Below are 21,625 nucleotides of genomic sequence, written 5' to 3' on the forward strand. Positions count from 1 at the left end.
AGAGAGTACTCCTAATAGAAATGAGGGGGGGGGGGCACCATTCAAAGCAGATCAGTGTGCATAAACACGAAAATGTTTTCACTTACCACGTACTTGACATTCGACAGCTTATGATATTTGCTATTAAAAAACCATTGAAATTCACTGAAAAAACCATAGGTTATAGACCATATATAGTTAGGAATTAGCATTTACAAAACCTTGAAAATTCACTGAAAAAACCATAGGTTATAGACCATATATAGTTAGGAATTAGCATTTAAAAAACCTTATTTTACTCACACAAAACCATTGAAATTCCATATATAGTTAGTTGCACTAACTATATATCGCGCACCTGCAATCCACTGCTGATGATGTCACATATTACATCATTCATGACATGGTCAGTGACATCACTGATGACATCACTGATGACATCTCAAATGACATCACTGATGACATCACTGATGACATCTCATTTGACATCAATGACCACATCACTGATGATATCATTCATGTGACAATACAATGCATCTCCTCACATTTTAATATAACCTCTGTTTCACCCAGTGTTAAATACAGAGTATAATTTTTGAAACCATTGACACACCAATACTAGTTACTACATATGTACTCACTGATTCCTACGTCTACACACACATTCACTCATTCACCCATACAATCATTCATACATACAATCACTCATCTTTACAACACTATCATATGCACTCATACACCTATACAGACACTCACACTCTGCCACTCATCCATGGAGTTACTCACACACCTAGTCAGTCCTGTAAAGAATCAATCACACTTCCATTTTCTTGTCTATACAGTTAAACATAGAGCACCTTACATTTTCAAACATATACTAACACATACTTACCTTGTTATACAATCATTGATATAAGTACACATTGATCTGCACAGAGTCACACACCTCCCAGCCAGCCACACACACACTCAGTCTCTCATACAAATACTTGGACAATCAATCAGTAACCCATATAGTTAATCATATAGCTACTGATCAACACATGCAGCAGTTTACAGAACAACAGACATAATGATGCACAAATTAAGACACTTTAGTCACTAACCCATGCACTCAGTGAGACACATTTAATCACTCACTCATACATTCAGTCATGCACCTACTAAATCCTTTGTCCAGACACTTATACTTCCACTCATTCTTCAATATGTAAGACACATTTTAACTTTACAGAAACATACAGTCACTGGATGTTGTCATCAGTGATGTCATCAGTGATGTCATTTGAGATGTCATCAGTGATGTCATCAGTGATGTCACTGACCATGTCATGAATGATGTAATATGTGACATCATCAGCAGTGGATTGCAGGTGCGCGATATATAGTTAGTGCAACTAACTATATATGGAATTTCAATGGTTTTGTGTGAGTAAAATAAGGTTTTTTAAATGCTAATTCCTAACTATATATGGTCTATAACCTATGGTTTTTTCAGTGAATATATATATATATATATATATATATATATATATATATAGTAATAAATGCAACAACAAAAAATATGAAAGCCCAGAGTAACTAACCCATTTAGCACAAAACATGAACTATCTATCACACGTTGCAGTCGTAAGGCATGGAATAGGAGTAATCTGTACATTAACGTCTTTTATGGGGGTTAAGTGGCATAAAACGAAACAAAATAAAATGTTACTTCTGGCTCTAGAGACATTCAAACAGTTTTTGCACAGCTTCACTTAAACTTAAAAAGTGCACTTTTCTTAAACAGTGCTTTTTTTTATTCGATTTCTGCATTAGAAGAACGGAAATCTACCAATTGTATCAGTAGGTGCAAGTAAAAGTATTTGACTGAGCAGAATACCTCAATTTTAGCTGAAGTTCAGACAGATACTATTCAACACTGATGTTCTCCACATCCCTATTTGTTAGCACTGTTAGAAATGGGAGTCTCTATTTGGCAGCAGCTCACACCTTGTCCAAGTAGGGACCCATCGACGAGCCATGAAAAGGGAGTTATCCAGCACAATATCCTTGGTGCAACAACATTAACTGTTGCATGGCTAAACACTTATAAGGTCCCAGGGGCGAGACCGATTGGCTATGCCAATGCTTGTTTAATCATGTCATTTATTGGCCTGGGCGGAGCTCGCAGAGTTTCACTCTTTGGAATTCCACAGAGTTACTTGAAAACTCAGTCAAATTCTGCAGAGTTCCGTGAGCAGGCGGAGTACCAAACGTCTGTGCTAACTATGTGTTGCATGCTCTCCTGTACGAACCGCTGTTAATTCAAAATTGCATGGTTATTTTGAGGGCCTTTTTGGTTCAAAATTTGATTGGTACACTCCAACTAGATTGCTTTGCTCTTCATCGGCAAGACTGTTGAGAGTTCCTAGATTTAGGAAAGCTAGGTCAGGGGGAAGATCCTTTAGGGTGGCAGCGGCCAAACTGTGGAATAGACTTCCATGGGAGATTAGGCAAATTAGGGAGCTTCTCCCTTTTAGAAAAAGTGTAAAAACTTGGCTGTTTCCCAAGTCTTAGTTGTTCGGCCTTGTCCTGACATACCCTCCTACCTCTCATGAGCCACCAGCGCCAGGATGCCTGCAAGGTGATAGTACGCTTTATAAGTTGAATAAATAATAATAAATACATAAATTTGATGATAAAATAAATTGACCAGTAGGTGGCAGTATCGCAAAGTCTTACTTTTTAAAAAAAACATTTGCATGTTTTGAAGTATGCAAGGAACAAAAATGAGAAGCACCATGGATGTTATTTAGGGGCCGCCAGGGGTTGCAGCTGCGAGACCTGGCTTGCCTCTTGCCACTCCTTTGAGACCCCGGCCAAGCCAGGTCCTCCCTGGACCGCAAACAAGCATCCTGGGAACTGTAGGCATTTGTTAGCATGACAGCCACCTGTGACAAAATACTGGCACTGGCATGCTGGAGTTTATTATTGACATAGTTGTCATGTTTAAATAAAATACTGGTGCTAGCATACCAGAAGCTATTCTTGGAATACAGGGGACCCATGGAAAAATGCTGCACTGGAATGCTTGAGGAAAATGTTGACATTAGGGCACCTGTGATGGGGCGTGGCTTGGCGCCGATGTAGTCGGAGCAGTCCAACCCCATTCGTCATGATCTTGAGCCCCGGGCACTCTCACAACGTGTGATCAGTGAGGCTGAACATCCCCAGGGTAAGAATACCCGACAAAAGTGAGTGTGGCAGGCGTTAATCGAAGCGAAATAGCCCGATTTGGTAAAGTATCCTGCGTAGCGAGATAGCGGCACTGACACGAGGAGACTGAGAACCCCCGTAGCCCTGAGTGACGGAGGAGAATCAAGGTTAGACAACTGCCTGCATAGAAGTGAGGAAAAGTGCCTGGTTGGTGAATGAGGTGCGCTTCAAAGGCTGACCGGAGAGAAGGCACGCGCATGAGTGTGTGACCTGCTACGGAGCTCCTGGGAGGATTGCATACACCACCGTAATCAGCAGACGCCTGTTGGGAAGAACAGAAGCAGCGAAAGGGAGACCACAGCAGCAGCGGCTAAAACAGCCTAAGCGGGTGTATTAAGAAATCTGGTGATGATGCCCCGTCGGCCCTAACTCTGGTAAGAGAGATCAGAGGGGATCGATAGTGGCGGAAAGCTCGACCAGAGGTGAACACCAGGTCCAAGTCTAGAAACAAGTCCGGACTCGGGCTTGTTTCTCGACTTGGACCTGGTGTTCATCAAATGAACCTGGTGTTCATCAAATGAACCAAGGGAGTATGGGTGAGTGAAGACCGCATACCAGCAATTAAGTGGGCCTACGCAGGCAATACAACGCATCGGGAGAAGAGGGAAGCCCCAAGATAAAGACCTGCTTGAAAGTAACATAAGCACATGGAGTGCGGGGGCTGCAGCACAGACAACAACACTAGGACCACATGGCGTGCTAATTTCATAGGCAGGGCACAAGTTCTAAACACGCGCTGAAAGACAAGCGCGGCCCGTGGCCAGCGTTTACCTTACGGGAGCAAGCAGCGCGGGCGTGATAATTGCAAACAGATGGCACCGCTGCTCGCTCCCGTTAGGTAAATGCCGTACATGCACGAGGGCTCATTGGAAACAGTGCAGAACATGCACGAGTTTCCACAAAAGCCTGGAGTGATTCCAAGAGGTCAATCCAAAGCAGCACTTGGGCGCTGCATAGGCGAGACCTAAAGAATAAGTGTCTTTATCGAAACCACACAAGACCAAAATGAGACAAATCTGACTTACACAGCTCAAAATATGACTTTGAAACGGTGTCAAGCGATTCTGTCCCCAGAACTCTATGGATGTGGTGATTTTACACAAAGTACCTAAAAATTCACAAGGATAAAAGCGTTGGAAAACACAGTGATACGTCAGTTCCTGAGTCCTTGGGGAGGCGATGCGTCAGTTCTGCTGCATGCAGGAGGAGTGTTGCGTCGAATCCGAACTGTAGGGGGAAGCAATGGGTCGAAATCCAATACAGTTCTGGTATGCGGGTGAAATGTTGGAAAGCCTGTCGCACAGGTGCATTGCGTTGAAATCTGGACGTGCTGGAGATCAATGTGGCAAACAGTCTCTGCGTCAATTTCTTCAGCTACGGTCCCATGATGCGTCAATCTTGTCAGCTGCACAGCAGGGTCTGCTTTGGAATCAGCACGGTGCTCTCATACTTTGGAGAAACGGTGCGCTGAACTCGGGCTGTGGCTGTGTGCTTGGGTGCAGGCACGCTCTGCGCCGATTTCTTCTGCTGCATGACGGCAACAGGCGCTGGAAGGGCATTACGTCAATTTTGATGGTTACAAGCAGATCTTTGCAGCAGGAAAAACTTCCAAGATCCCAGAACTGGAATTGGAACCACTTAGCAGGTCAGAGCTCCCAGCAGTGGAGTTCAGGGATGCTGAAGGTGAAATCCTTGCTGGCCCTGAGACTTCTTAACTGGCAGCAAGCGCACCCAGGCCCTTTGAGAAATTTCACAAGCATGATACAAAGCAAAGTCCAGTCTTTTTCCTCTCCAAAGCAAAACAAACAACTACAAGCCAACCCAGCAAACGAACACACAGCAAAAGGGCAGTACTCCTCCTGCCACGTCTTCAGCTCTTCTTCTTGGCGAGTCTTCAGTCCACAAGTGGTACAAAAGTCTGGGGTGTTAGGTCCAATATTTATACCCCTTTTGACCTTTAAAGTAGGCATACTTCAAAGGATGGTCTTTGTAGTGCACAAGTTCTGCCTTGCACTGTCTTGGCTCCAGAAACACTCCAGGGGGTTGGAGACAGCATTGTAAGAGGGCAGGAACAGCCCTATTCTGGTGTCAGTGACAACTCCTCCCACCACTATAGCTCAGGAAGGCCCATCACCCTGATGATGGGCCATCAGGATATGCAGAGCACACCTCAGCTACCTTTGTGTGACTGTCCAGAGTAAATGCACAAACAACCGAGTTGTCAGTCTAAACCAGACGTTGATTTCACAGGCAGGGAGGGGCACAGGAGGTAAAGCAAGAAAATGCCCACTTTCTAAAGGTTTTTGGAAAACAATGGTTCCTTTGTGGCCAGAAAATGGTCCAAAAAGGGACACAAGGGTTGAGTCAGAGTTAGGAATAATAAGTCTAACGTTTAGATAGGCAAGTAATGCCAAGGGGAGCAATGAATAGTGTGACGAGGGACATGTTCCAATCAAAATAACATTTGTTATTTATTTTCGATAATATGCAAAAAAAACAGTTCACACATAAACTACTACTAAAGCTACTAAAGACTTGGCTCTTTGCCCAGAAAAGCTAAGCACTCTCCCGCCTTTTTTTGCTTATTCTGCCTAACAAGAAATGTTCATTTAGCGCCGGGACACCTCCTTGTGAGGTAGCTGTTCGCGCTCTACAAATATATGTATTATTATTATTATTATTATAAACAAACTCCTTATGAATAGATTATACAAAATGTAAGGAGTTCTTGTTGTAGGGTGTCAACGGTGTTTCGTTCTCAGTGATTTGAGATCATCTTTAGGACATAGCAAATGCGAGCAGGCTGAATCTATATAAGATATTACATGTGTTAAGATGAAGTCCCTGGATTATTTGTCTATAATATCTCATAGTTAAAAATGTGGAATAGTGCTCCCAGTGAAACAAAATAATAGTCATAAATCCTCATGTTACTGGACACTCTGTTGATTAGTGCCATTCATGGCTTGCCTAACATTTCCTCAGTCAGACAAAGTTATGTCAGAAAGGTGCGTCGAGGAGATTGTGCCCAAAATTGCATGTATAATGTGATAGGTGAGGTATAGATGCAAAGGTAAATTTGATTTAAAAATGAATTAAGGAGACAGGGGAAGGCGCGAGTGAAAAGAAGAATAGGACGCGTAAAATTAAGGTGAGCAAGGAACTTACTCTGGGCCGTGCAATGCCAGAGAAAATGTAGAGAATTAATTGAGGTGACCGCAATGAAGGTGTTCAGGCTGTAACTGGTGGAAGAGCGTTAAGTGTCTTCTGCTGGGACTGGCGTCTGCTAGCGTGAAGTATAAACCCCGCTGATTAAGGGTAAGGGTAAAAAAAACAACTAATTAGGGCTAATGGAACCCACGGGCAAGGTAAAAATTAATGAGTAGAAGTAAACGCACTTACAAGAGAGTAACCAGCGAGGGTGTGGTGTACAAGTCTAGATGACAGTGCAAGGAAGAAGTGCTCAAATTAGCTCCACTGGGTCAACTTCTATAAGGATAAATGACATAATGTAGACTGCAGCTGAAGTAAGAAGATAGTGAGCTGTGCCAGTAGTGACAAATTGCGAACTTACATGAGTGGCTGGGATCGTGATTCAATGACCTGCAACATGTCTGTGTTGTCTGTGGGGGGGTGGTAATAGGATTCCTTCCGAGTAAAGTTTCCTATGTGAGATAAATGACCATTAGGCAAGGAAAGAGGCTCCACGTTGGGAGAGGGCGGAATCCGGCAAAAATTACACTTACTTGAATTTCAGACCGCATGAGTCAGTCCATATACAAAGAGCGGGGCGCTTCTAACGAAGGGAGTGAAGAGAGCTGGAAAATGCGAGCCAGGTGTTTTAAACAAGCCACTGGTGCGTATTTGCATATTATCGAAAATAAATAACAAATGTTATTTTGATTGGAACGTGTCCCTGGCTCCCCTTGGCATTTCTTGCCTATCTAAACTTTAGACGTATTGTTCCTAACTCTGACGCAACCCTTGAGTCCCTTATTGGACCATTTTCTGGCCACATAGGAACCATTGTTTTCAAAAACATTACTTCACTCAAAGTTCTAATATTGGGGTACCCTTGTTTTTTCATACTACACTTTCTAAAAGTGGCATTTTCAAACACACAATTTAAAAACCACCTTTCCTAAAAGATGTGTTTTTCAATTGTGAGATCTGGGAGCAGAAACTCCAAATCTCTATCTTTTCTCAATTTAAATTTACACTTGTAAGATGTTACAAGGGCACTCCAATAATAACCTATAGGAGAACTAGTCCTTGCAATAGTGAAAAACATAATTTACAGTATTTCACTATACAGTATTTCACTATCAGGACATGTAAAACACACTGGTACATGTGTTACCTTTCACTTGCACTGCACCCTGCTCATGGGGCTACCTTGGGCCTACCTTAGGGGAGTCTTACATGTAGTAAAAGGGAATGTTTGGGCCTGGCAGGTGGGTGCACTTGCCAGGTTGACATGGCAGTTTAAAACTGCACTGGCAGACACTGCAATGGCAGGAGGCAGTCAGGTTAATACTGGTTTACTTGGCTACTTATGGGTGTGGCACAACCAGTGTGCAGACCCTCTAGTAGCATTTGATTTACAGGCCCTGAGCACACACAGTGCACTTTACTACGGACTTACAAGTAAATGAAATATGGCAATCATGAAGAAACAATCAGAATTACAATTTACACATGGAGCACTTGCACTTTAGCACTGATCCGCAAGTGGTAAAGTGCTCAGAGTGCATAAACCAACAAAAACGTAGTCCAGCATAACAACAAAAATACAGGAGGTAGAGGCACGCACATCAAGGATGCCAGTACAAGCTATTAAGTGTATATGACTAAAAAGAAATGTTAGCATAAACCGATTAAAAACATTGCTGAATTTTTGGAGTGTCGGTTTGCTAAAAAGAACAGTCTATTTGACAAATTCAGCAAAAAGTATATTAGTATAGAACTAAAGCACAACAAAGCAGGCATGACACAAAGGCATGACTTTCTACTGAAGCACATGTGAACTCAAGCACATTCTGCTTAAACATATTAGAAATAAGTAACTAGGATTGCCTATGGTAAAAGATTCTGCTCCATTTCTTACCTTCATGTCATCTGTAAGCTGGATAGTTTCCTCTCTGTACCTAATATCAATGGATTTCATGCAGTTCTGTTTTGGGGCCAATGTACAAGCGCCGCTGTGGAGGATGGCTTCAAGTTCCTTCTCTTTGTCACTGAACAATATATAGGAGCAGTTTCCAATCAGCTTAAAGTCCAGGCCATCAAATGTTACAATGTGCCTTGTTGAACTGCCCATGCACATGCCTGCAAAGAGTAAAAAAACATATTTAAATGTAAAAGAAAAAAACTATAAATATGTTTGCTTAAAAATACCAGGATGTGTAATAGTAACAAGATACTGGAACCACTACTAATGAGTGGCAGAAGTAAAAAAGTGGAAAGCAACATAAAACAAGCATTGGCATAGCAATATGTCTCACCTTTGGAACCTTATAAGAGTTTAGCCAGAGCTATTGACTTTGCAATTGTCTCTAAGCTATGTTGTAGAGCAGTGTGGCTACTGTGCAGCATGTTAAAAAGCTATTATAAAAAAGTTTTATAAGCATTTTTATTACCTTATATATAATCAAGAAGTCATTGTGTACAACTAAACAGCCCAGCACGGCAGTAACAAGGTACCAGTGTCTTCCGGCATCCTCCTAGCCACCCGGCAGGTGCATCCGCTTTCCGGCACGCATTAGCCTTGTGGATCACCACATCTACTCTCCTCCTGGCTCCCCACCTCCTGCGCCACCCGGCACCTGAGCCCTGTCCTCCTCCAGACACTGGACTTTCTTATTACATTTACATTTCTTGGGCATAGACGTGTTCACCCATTGATCAGCGCACCCGCCTCATGACTCCCACAGACTACGGGACAGTACACACCCGCGGCCTCTCCCCCCGCATCCCCATTCTTCACGCGGTACGCACATCGTGCCGGGCTACTACGAGGAGCACCGCCTCCACCTTTTCTTTCGATTCCACTGCACATTATGAATTATGACCGGCTCTATGGGGTCTGCTCTCCTTATCCCTACAAACGCCACACAGCCCTGAAGAGTCACAGGACCACTCCTAGTGACGAAACACGTGTCGGCCGGTTGTTTGGTTCAGGTCAGTCGTTGCTTTATTAAATACCTTTTCAACTTTATACTGGTGTCGACCACTGCAATTGCCATTCGAACAAGACTTCCACACTATTCGTATACCCCCGCTACATATGCCCGGGACTGTGCTCATTTCCCAGTGTGGGTCCTTCCACTCACACACCTTCGGGGGTTATTGGGTAATTCCCCCGAGCTGGCAGCACTGTACCTACTCAGGTTCTCATAAAACACCACACGTACTAGTCTGAGCGCCACACTTCCTGGCTGTGCTAAAAACCCAACCTCTAGCCTTCACCTATTTATGGATGTATCTATTGATTTGTGCTGTCTTTAGCACCGAATTCTGAATAGTGCTGCTTTTGGGCTCCACCAGAGCTACCCCAGAAAACAGACTGGAGGATGTCATGAATACAAGTTGATGCTGAAAAAAGGTGTTTGCAGGGCTAGAATGTTGGCTGCCCGTGGTCCACGAAGGGATCCTCATAAGAGGGCGGCTGCCTTAGTGCCACATGAGGGCACACAAGACAGTGTAGTGGTAGGACCCCCCACTTGAGAGGTCAGCGCGCAGCATCACTTTCGGTAGTGGGTGGGCAGGGATGAGGTATAAGGACCTCTCCCCACCCACCTGGAGGCCTCTTTTCCGCTGCCCTGGATGCCATTTTGGGGGGGTTGGGAGGCCGCTCGACTGGCGGTATCTGCTGGTGAGGAGTTGTGCCGGCTGCCTGGAGGCCAGGCGGTGGTTGTGCTCGTCTCGAGGTGGGTTGGCGCAGGAGGGATGATTTCCCCTCTCCTGCATTTTTGACTGGCCACGTCAGTATGTTTGTTGCTCTTTCCGTGGACATTTGTTCTGCAGAACAGATTTGGATTCTGAGGAGAGATGGGGGGCCAACGCTTCCTTGTAAAGGCATGTTTGCAGGTTCATGATGCCCACAATGTTTGTTAATGTCGTCTACGGGGTATATGCCTCTCTGGATTAAGCTGTTGTGGGCGGGAATGGTAGGACACTTGCGCCTCGTTCATTCTGTGCACATGAATGCACTCATGTCGCGGTCCTCTGAAGCAGAGATGTTCCACTGCTTTCTTAGTTTTCAGCTTGGGTAGCGGGCCACCGGAACTTCTCTCCCCTGGTCCGGCACTGCCATAATTGGACAAGTGGGAGAAGGTCTGGGAGTAGCCCTTGTGCTGGCATTTCTGCACATCTGAGGGAGTCAGCGGATGGGCCCTCAGAGTGGACTGGACGGCGAAGGTTCGGGTGCAGTGTGAATGCGAGAGGGGCGTCTCTCCTATTTGAAGGGAGGACACATACATTTCATTGTTCTGCCTTTAGTTTGAATGTTGATTGGCACAGTATGTGTTGTGGTGATGTGGTGTCAATGTCATCTTGCTACCTGTATGTGTTCAGTGGTGTGCTTTTCATGGATGTGCAGGGTGATATTGCTGAAAGTTGTCGGCTGGATTCTCTGTGCAACACAGCAAGATTTGATTGCCTGTGCGGTCCTAGTAGGTGATGCGAGAAATTTTTTGTCTGCTTGGGTCCGTTGATAGGAGTTGTTTTGGAGAAGTAACTTTAAAAAAAGGGGTTTCTTTGACATCATATAGTGTACAGCAGTTATTGGGGCTCATAGTTGTTTAAAACAGTTTATCTTTTGTAGGAGCTTGGTGTCCGTGATCGGGGAATGTTCTTATAATAGGAACAAATCTGCAGGGAAGGAGTTGCTGTCGCGTGGCCCCGACCTTTGTGCTCATCTTCAGCTGGCACTGGTTGATCCATTCTCTCGCTGGGTTTTCGGGTCGGAATTGGGTGCATATCGACAGGTCGCATGACTTCTAGCAATTTGCTTGACTTTGATTTGACTTTGGCATTGGCCGGGCCCAGCTCGTTGCGCTGTTGTGGTATCACCATGGTCATGGGCAGCAGGAGGTTGGTCTGGGATCGTCAGGGGTGCCAGGGCAGGCTGCGTGGGACGAACCCGTGACAGAAACCTCTCAAGCCATTCCAATCGAGATGGGCTGCCTTCTGTCCCCACTCTTATTTGCCCAAACAATAGGGCCCCTGACTGACTCACGCCAGTAGATGCTATTGTGCAGGGCTTTCAAAGGATAAATTGGCTGGAAGACCACATGTTTATATATGTGGATGACATGCTTCTCTTTTTGTGGGATCTCCATACAACTGGAACTGGAAGACATATTACCGAGGTTAAGGAAACCTGCACAAGTTTTATGGGTGGGAGATTTTAATGTTCACCCCTGTAATTATAGCTAAGAGAAAGTATGTGGCGTGGTGGACCTTATGGGCAACCCGATTTTCCATTTTTCCCACTGTCCCTATGGTAATGGACTTAATCAAATACTGTCAGCCAGGAATTTGGCGATTGTGAACACACACTCTTCCCCTACGGACACACTTCCTAAAACCTTCTGACGGTCCAACCAGGAAACCACAATCAACTTTATTCTGGTATCAAATCCATATAATGAAACCTGTTCCATTGCTGATACCCATATTACTCCCTTTAGCGATTATACCATTGTAACTTGCGAGTTTCTATCTGTTCTGGGAGAGGGGCCCATCGAACAGGTTGCAGATCCACCAGTCTTAGCCAGAAGGAATGGTTACCAGCTGAAGTGGGCTCAGATTTAGAGTTCTAAACTCCTCCCTGAATTGTTGAGCAAATCTCTTGGCAGTATTGAAATCTGCCTGGATTCGAATATCTCCCCCCGGGAAATGAGGTTTGGGTTTACTAAAATCTTAGAAAATATAAATAGTGCATGAACACGCTACAAATCTAAAAAATCAAAGGGCTGGTTCGACACCACGTTCTCAAAACTAAGAAAGGCCTTGGCAATAGCCCTTAAGACTCAACCCAGAGACACCATAATGATTGCAACTCTCTCCGTAGGGAGTTCAAAAAGGCAAGAAAGCTCAGGGAAAGGTCTCTAAGTGAGGAGATTTGGGTTAGATTAAAGGAGACCTCACAATCTGGCAATACCAAAGAGTTTTGGGATTTAATTAATGCCCCTCACTTTAAGACGCAAATAGATCCCTCTAAAGAATCTCGTGTAGGCGAAGAGGATTGGGTGGCACATTATTCGAATATTTTCTCCCTCGCTGAGGGGTATATATTATCAAGGGATTTATCTCTGCTTTTTTGGCTTTAAAAGCCAAGAAAACTGAGATAAAATTATCACCCTATCAGCAACAGGGTGCTAACACGCAAATTTGCATGTTAGTACCCTTTTTCTCTACGCTTCCCCTTGCATCTCTAATGAGATGCAAAGGGGGCGTTCCAGAGAAAAATAATAGGAGAAATGTTGTTAAGCGACATTTCTCCTATTATCAAGGATTTCGCTAACCCTGTTAGTGATAAAAAAAAAGCTGCGCTAACCGCGGTTAGCACTGCTTTTTTTACACCTGGTATTTTCCTGACTTAGCCATGATATCCTATGGAAGGTGAATATCATGGCTAAGTTTGTGAGCCCCTATCATCAAGCTAATGCCAAACTTCGAGAGATTATCGTTGGTTTTCCAGCGATAATATCTCATTTGGCAGTTAGCGCGAGGATTTTTATCACTTCTGAGATAAACCTTGCTAATAGTGATAATTTCCGGCGATGCTTAGCGTTAAAAATTTTGTTGCTAAGCATCGTTAGCGATAAATATCGCTAATCGTTGGTAATATGCCCCTGAGACTTTGCTCTCCCTCCAGAATTTACCAGACCCCAAAACTCAGGAAAAAATAGTGTTCTCCCTTCCAGAAGTAAAGTGTGTCTTAGAGGCATGCAGAGTGGGAAAAGAGCCAGGCCCAGATGGAGCTCCTATAGAATTCTTTAAGGAGGATCAGGAACTCTGGATCCCGGTGCTGACAATTGTTTTTAATAAGATTGTACAATCACGCCCTTTACCTTCGTGGAGGATGAGCGTTATAGTCCCCATACACAAAAAGGGAGACAAGGGGAATCCGAAAAACTATAGACCAATATCTTTGATAGACACTACAGCCAAATTAATGTGTTGCCTCCTACTGTCTAGATTGGAAGTATGGGCCCGAGATAGGAATAGTTTAATGCAGACCCAATACGGATTCCAACAAGGGAAGGGCACTGTTGACCAGTGCCTGAACCTCTCCCTTATTTTAGATGAATATGCCAGAGCCAAGGGTGGGAAGATATATCTTGCCTTTATGGAATTATCCGCAGCCTTTGACTGAGTGTCTCACCCAAAGCTCTGGAATATTATGGTGGAGATGGGAGTAGAACAGCCCTTAATTGATTTCATCCGGGAGCTGTATACTCACGCCTCTGCAACTGTTTGGTTTAGGAGGATTGATCCCGCCCCTTTAACATGTTAAGAGGTGTAAGGCAAGCCGGCATCCTCGCACCGGTTCTTTTTTCAATTTATACAAACGGTGTGGAGGAAGCGCTGATGAGTGAAAATTTGGAGGCCCCCATCTTTTACTCCCAAAGCATTCCTATGTTGGCTTACGTTGATGTTGCTGTACTGCTCTCCAGAATGGGTTGGGTCTCCAACGCCTTATCACAGCGTACGCAACCTTCAAGAACTCCCTAGACGTGAAAGTCAATCAGGCCAAGTCCTTCATATTAATCGCTGGGGCAGGGGAAAAAAACTAAAAACCCTTACTTCTTCATGGGCTCTTCAAAATTTGAGGTGGTGAACACGTTCCCCCACCTGGGAGTTCTGGTCGACAACAATCTTTCTTGGACACATTTGGTGGTTGGCAGGGGTTTGGTCATGGATAGGAGTTTGGCGGCACTAAAATCATTTTATGGGAGGCTAGGCTCCCAACCTCTTGACCCTTTAAAAAAGCTCTATCACGCTAAGACAACATGAGCTGTGACCTAAGGGGCAGGGGTATGTGGGATGGTCCCCGTAGACACTCTCCAGTCAATCAAAAGCATATTTTTTTTTAATCATTGACCTCCCTCCCGCAATCTTACTCAAATTATGTTACCCATTTGGAATTGGATCTCCCGTATAATATGGACTCAATTCGTATGGCCCCACTTCTGCTGTGGCTCTCAATTTGGCGTAGGGATTCAGTCCCCTTGAACAAAAGGATTATCAGTGTTCTGCTAAATTATGGAAAACCACAGCAAGAGTGGATGGTTAAATTATGTCGAGTGGGAATTTAATCTTCAATGATCCCGACTCGTGTAAGACATTTTCCAGGCATAGATTGGTCGGGACTTTTAAGATGAATCCCCAATACAATCACATATGGTTCGGATGTATCAACTGACCCCGCCACTGGCAGATAACAAGTTCTCTTATTTAGCTGAGGTCTCGTTCTCAGCCCATCCATTCATTTTGATGAGATTTCGCTGGAACATGATTCCTCTGATGCTGGGTATCCGGCCAGACGTTTTAAACATTCAAATCTGTCTTGGTGCCCTTGTGACTCTAAGTTACCTCAGAATGACCTACATTTGTTACTTTTTGTAGTTTGTATGCCCGGGAAAGTAAGAAATTCATAATTCCTATCTTAAAGAGGAACCACTTTCGTTCGTGTCGGGTAGCACTTTATTATCTGAAATCATTACCAAACCCGATGGCTTGTTTTGCCGTGGAATCTTTCCTGTGGGCATGCATGGGCAACAGGAACTATGTGGCTCAAGAATGAAGTTTGTAGTCCTTTTTTAGGTCTCAGCCTAGAGACGCGTGATGCGCGTTCTCGGCAGAGAACTATTGTAATCATGTCAGCCGCCAAAGCCGGCAAAAGGGAGACAAGAGCTGGGCACGCGCCCAGCGTTCCTAATGGGAGAGGGAGCGACAAGTGCTGGCCACGCGCGGATTCAGTCGAGCGCACGCTCACTGCGCCGTCGCCGCCGCGCGCCGATCACTGCTCTCTTCCTGGCCGGCATTGAGAAGTTTCGCAACGCAGTGAGGGCACCGAGAGATAGGTGCTTGTACTGAGCTGGTGATCGCATCGCAGAGAGAAAGTGTCTGCACAGAGCGGGTGCTAGCCAGAAGCTTCTGCCATCGCAAGGAAAATGGGATTCCGTAGCCGGGTTTCCAACAGTGAGAAGTGAGTACAGACTTGTATTGTTTGTTACTGGCACTGATTCTATCGACCAGTGATGATCTCCCGGGTTGGCATCTGCCTCATGTTCATCGCCTTCATGTTTTGGAGCTGCATAAGTGTTTAAGGAACCTGCATGGCTAATCCAGACTTTATTCCTCCCCTTCCTTGCACGCTTCTGCCACCTTTTTAGGTCTTGTGGCCAAGCCAGCCCCGCCCGCCGCCCAAGCCAGCCCTCCTCCCATCCCCCCCGCATACCCCCCAAGCCAGCCACCCTTAATACACACAGAAATCAGACCGGTGGCAGGCAGCTCTGGCCGCAGCCAGGGTAAGCAGGCAGCTCTGACGGCAGCCAGGGGAAGCAGGCAGCTCTGACAGCAGCCAGGGGAATCAGGCAGCTCTGACGGCAGCCAGGGGAAGCAGGCAGCTCTGACGGCAGCCAGGGGAAGCAGGCAGCTCTGACCGCAGGCAGCTCTGACCGCAGCCAGGGGAAGCAGGCAGCTTCGACCGCAGCCAGGGGGAACAGGCAGATCTCACCGAAGCAAGGGGAAGCAGGCCAGGGGATGCAGGCAGCAGGGTGCCGTTTCCAGAGGAGGTGGCAAGGAGCTCGGGCTACTGGGAAGGTCTGGTACCAGGCATTAGGAGCTGCTGAGCAGGTTGTGGAGATCGAGACAGGCACAAGACGCGGCAGAGAGCGGAAATTCAGGGGTCCGGAGCGTGATGGAGACAACAGACAGCTGTGTCATGATAGACCGGTGTTCATTAGAAGATGGGGGTGGGGGGTGCAGCTGTGTGTTAGGGGGTTGTGGAGAAGGCTGGTGTGCACTGCTGCATGGTGGAGCAACCAACTGTGCATGAGGAGAGTGGGCACAGGCGGCAGCGGTGCACAGGGAAATGGGCGGAGCAGGCAGGTGTGCAGTAGGAGACAAGAGAACAGTCACCCGTCAAGAGATTAGTAGAGCAGGCAACTGTGCATTAGAGGATTGTGAGCAGACAGGGGTGCACTGCTGCATGGTGGAACAGGCAGCCGTGCATTAGGAGAATGACGGGAGCAGGCAGCTGTGCATTAGGAGAGTGTTTGGAGCAAGCAGTTGTCCTATAGGAGACAAGGGACGAGAGTAGTCAACTTTCAAGAGATTGGGGAGGAGGCAGCTATACATTAGTAGAGTAAACGCAGTAGGCAACTGTGTATTCTGTTAGAAGGTGGTGGAGCAGGCAGGTGTGTATTAGGACATGGGCGGAGCAGGCAGCTCTGTGTTAGGGGATTGTGAATAAAGCTGGTGTGCACTGCGAATCAGACACAAGTGCAGTTGGAGGTAAGGGGGCCGTCAACTGCCAAAAGATTAGTGGAGCAGACAGCTGTGCATTGAGGATAATGTAGCAGGCAGGTGTGCACTACGGCATGATGGAGCAGGCTGCTCTGCTTAAGGGAGTGGGCAAAGCAGGCACTGTGCATTACGAGATTGGTCGGAGAAAGCAGCTGTGCAGTAGGAGACAAGGGACATTTCCTTCTTTCTTGAACCCGTGCGTTCACCGCAGTCTTTCAAGGCCATGGGAAATTGTTCTTCGTTGGGTCACCCTTGGAATTTGTCTGCAGTCTCCCTGCAGCACCTGTTTGCACGGACAGCTCATCTTTTCACTGCCAAGGGGTATTCAAGGTTCAATTGACTTGTGGTCAGACACGCCCGGGCAATGCATATACATCAGTCTTCCTCATGCTTGTATTCTTTATGGTTTTCAAATCTTTATATTAACTTTTAACCAAATGTACTTTGTATGAATTTTAGTGCGTAGTAATGGGGGCCTGTATCTATGAATTTAATAAGGGCTGCCTTGGCAGGATCTAAAGTCTGTTTTTATGTGATTTTACTTAGTGTTTTTATGCATTTGTATGTACTTTTATGATGGTCTGTAGAAAGATCAAATAAAATGTTATAAATGAATGAACTATAACTTGCATTATGCAAATCCTGCATGTTCATGCATGTGCAGCGGGCTTGACAGTTAATTGGAATAAATCTCTTCTTGTGGCAGATGCCGATTGGATGGAGAGATGCCATGGCGACCCCCCAGATGCCATGCACACAGGTAGCGTTAAATATCTAGATATTCATACTGCTACGCACCTGCACAAGACATGGAATCTCAATATCCCCCCTCCACTGACACAATTAGATCACAGCATCCACAAATGGACTGCACTTCTGTTGACCCTAACAGGCAGGATAACACTTTTCAAAATGATCACCCTTCCTAAATTCCCATTTGGCCTTCAAAAATGTTGCTCATGCTATACCAAGATCTTTTTTCGACAAACTGTCAGTCTTCTAAAATGTTTGTGGTTTGGTAAAGAACGAAGAATAGGTTGGGCTAAATGCACACAAGCCATGTACGATTGATAGCTTGGCATGGCACATGCCCAATTCTATTAATGCATTGCCAAACTTACAATTATCAATGACTGGATGTTCAGAGACAAGGACAACCCGGCATGTAGATTGGAACTACATTATTTTCAGGAAACTAATCCTACACACCTAATATACCAAGCAAAGATCCCCAAGAATCTTCTAGGGCCTTCTATTGAGGTGCTAACAGCATGGCTTAAAGGTTTGTCACACATTGTTTGTTCTAACAATTCATATTGGAAACCTCAATATGGAAAGGTGATTGGTTTTGGACAAACATGAGGGTCCTTGACTTGACTTTATCAGAATCTTTCAAATGAAAGTTTCATGGGACATGGATGCTCTAAATAGGGGTCTCTAGTTGGCATAGGTAGGTGCCTTTGTCCAAGAAGGGACCCTTCTTCCTAGTCAGTGTAAGGGGGATACACTTCTAAAATAACACCTGCTCACCCCCTTGGTAGCTTGACACGAGCAGACAGGCTTATCTCCAAGGCAGTGTGTAAAGCATTTGTGAACCCATACAGTACTACAGTGAAAACACTACAAATGGACACCACACAAGTTTAGAAAAATAAGTAATCTTTATCTAAGCCAAAACAGGACCAAACAACAGAAATCCACAATACAGTACTAAAATATGATTCTTAAAAGGTAGAAACAGTTCTGTTCCAAGAAAATGTTGGGAGCGACACTTTTACACAAAGTACCATGGATGCGTCGCAAAATGCAAGCAAAAAGGGTTGCAGGGAAGGTGATGCGTTGGTTCCTTACACTCAGGGAAGGTGATGCGTCGGTTCCATGCTCAGGTGATGAGTCAGTTCCTTACTGCTGCGCAGGGTAGATGATGCGTCGGTTCCTTACTGGAGAGGAGGTGATGTGTTGGTTTCTTACTGCGTGGGGAGGTTATGCGTTGGTTTCTTACTGCATCCCTCAACGATGAGACAGACTTGACGATAGAATGCGATGCATGACAATGCAGTATGATCAGATGCATGAAGACCCACGTCCCCTCGATGCGTCAGTTCTTCTCCAACAGGGCTGCATCAGAATCGGTGCGGTGATATCAAAAGCCGGAGGTCGGTGCACAGGATTCATTGCACGGCAGACACTTCAGACGCAAGCAGGTGTTGCATCAATTCTTCGGCGGCGGCGATGTGTAGGAAAATTATTCTCGCACTGCTGCGATGCATCGGAAACAGGCGATGCATCAATTTTCACAGTTCTTGTAGTTTCCAGTCCCACAACAACCTCCAGAAGCTCCAGAACATTGGCAGGCACCTCTCAGCAGGTCAGGACCCACAGCAAAAGAGTTCAGGGTGGACTAGGGGTGACGTCTTTGTGTCCCTGAGACTTCAGAACTTGAGGCAAGCTCAATTTTAAGCCCTTAGAGATCTTCCTCAAGCAGGGAACACAGCAAACAGTAAAGTCCTTCTCCTTTCCGTGGCAGAAAGTAACCACTGCAGGCCAACCCCAGTCAGCAAACAGCACATCACAGGGGCAGTATTCCTCCTCAGTTTCTCCAGCTCTTCTCCTTGGCAAAGGTTCCTCTTGATATCCCAGAAGTGATCTAAAGGTCTGGGTCTGGGCCCCTCTTTTTATAATCCAAAACCCATTGTTCTCTGTGGCAGTGAAGCACGTTGCCCAGCCAAAACTAGTTGTGTCCTCTCTGGTGCAGCGTCCTGCCAGGAGGAGGAAACAGCATTGTACTTGGCAGACCAGGCCTATTCATGTGTGAAGGAAATCTCCTCCCCTTACTTTGAATGCCGACCAGGTCTATTCAGCCCAGTCCGGATTCACCCTGGAAAGGCAGGATACACCTAACCCCCAAGTGGCTGTCTGAACAGAATGCACATCCCCAGCCCCTGTCACTCTAAAGCCAGACAGTCAATACACAACCCTAGCAGAGGCACACTGGATGGTTAGGCAAGAAAATACCTACTTTCTAAAAGTGATATTTTCAAACCCAGAATGTAAAAATCCCCCTTACTAAACAATGCCTCTTAACATTCTGAGTTCAGGCATTTCAAACTTTATTTTCCTATCTTGTTCCCATGGGCAGTAATGCTCATAAGATGTTATTGGCAAACTCCCCATTCTATCCTATGGGGAAATAATAGCCTTTTATAGTGAAAAACTAAATTGGCAGTATTTCACAATCAGGACATGCCACACCCATCAGGGCATGTCCTACCTTTCACATACACTGCACCCTTCCCACAAGAGTACCTTGGGCTTACCTTAGGGGTGACTAACATTTAAGAAAAGGGATGGTTAGGGCCTGGCAAGTGGGCGCTGGGCACACAAATTGCACTGTGTTAGGGACTTAACAGCAGACCAAATAAATCAATCATTGAAACACCAATCTATAACAACAATTGACAAAGGCAACACTTGTACTTTGGTACTGAACAGTAGTGGCAAAGTGCCCAAAGCATCTAGACCAGCAAAGGGAAGTCCAACACACAGCAAAAACCCAGGAGGCAAAGGCAAAAAAGCAGGGAAAACCCACGCCAATGATGCCAGGTATAACAGATGCCATTAAATCATTCACAGATTTATGCGGAGAATTCCAGCTGCATAAATCACAGTTTTTCAGATTCCTTTACTTAAGACACATGTTAGAACCACTGCAACCTAAAATGATATACCTCCCCACCAACTCCAGACTTCAACCCCTAGAATCCCAATCAACGATGAAAACACTAGGTTTCTCATGTACCATATCACATGGGTTTTTAATGCATCCCTCTCAACAACTAGATCAGATTGAAATATAAAGTTAACAGAATACAATAATATAGTATCTTAAATTATGGTATACATACCAAAAGATATCTTTTGGATTTTCTCAAGTGAATGATGTTCGTGTGTGTATGCACTGAAAGTTTGGAGATGTGTGAGGGGGTGAATTTGGGCATTTTAGTCTAGGCATTAAAAACCTCTAGGCCTAGTGCTCTGTCCTTTCTTACATGTTCCCATGCTCTGTAGAGGTTGAAGATGGCATTTTAATATTATACTGTGCTCTGGTTGTTAACATCTCAGATCCAATGAATCCACTGAGATCTGGCTGGGAGATGGACAACGACGAATGGAGAGAAGCAAAGATGAGCTTGACAACGACGAATGGACGGAAGCAAAGATAGTTCTCTGTACTCTGGCAATCTTGTCTCGCCTATGGCTCATTCAACTATATTACCTACACAGAACATGGTTCACTCAAGAGAAACTCTCCAAAATAAAGTCAGACATATCACCACTCAGCACCGCTGCCACAACAAAAGGAATCTGTTCTAACCCATCTGTTTTTGTGCTTGTAGAAATCCAGCTCATGCCAAAAAATTTAGTGATCCACGAGAATGTCATGGATCAGTCATTTTATGCTTGGGCGACTAGCTGACATGTCGGTGGTTTTCTTCGTTGAAAGAAACGTCTTCAAAAGAACAGTTTCTTGGATTTAGTCGAATCATAGAACACGTGGTTCTGTAGATCTCAATTAAGGTAACCCAGGCGGTTGAAATACATGTGAAACTTAATCATAAGTTAAATACTGAACTCGCTAAAATATGATGTATCTATACAGCATTGGGGTCCAAAAATTACTATATTGAGTCAAGCATAAATACTGATACACCTATCAAAACTAATTTAATCAGAGCTTCTGCCTCAATCCATCACTCTTGGGTCAAAACACCACGACGAACAGCAGAGACATAATTGGTTGTAGCAATGCATGTATGTCATTTTATGCATCATCGATTAATGAATA

At 45.0% G+C, this 21,625-nt stretch overlaps 1 protein-coding gene across 1 annotated transcript in view; it reads right to left on the minus strand.

Moving 5' to 3' along the window:
- The window catches only part of VWF (von Willebrand factor), a 1,169,185-nt gene that overhangs the window by 504,860 nt on the left and 642,700 nt on the right, over positions 1–21,625 (minus strand). Inside the window, exon 35 of the mRNA XM_078673989.1 lies at positions 8,345–8,565. Within this exon, the coding sequence (XP_078530115.1) occupies positions 8,345–8,565 (221 nt within the window). The remainder of the gene's footprint in view (positions 1–8,344; positions 8,566–21,625) is intronic.

This window comes from Lissotriton helveticus, chromosome 1_1 (genome assembly GCF_964261635.1).
Source record: "Lissotriton helveticus chromosome 1_1, aLisHel1.1, whole genome shotgun sequence".
NCBI lineage: Eukaryota > Metazoa > Chordata > Amphibia > Caudata > Salamandridae > Lissotriton > Lissotriton helveticus.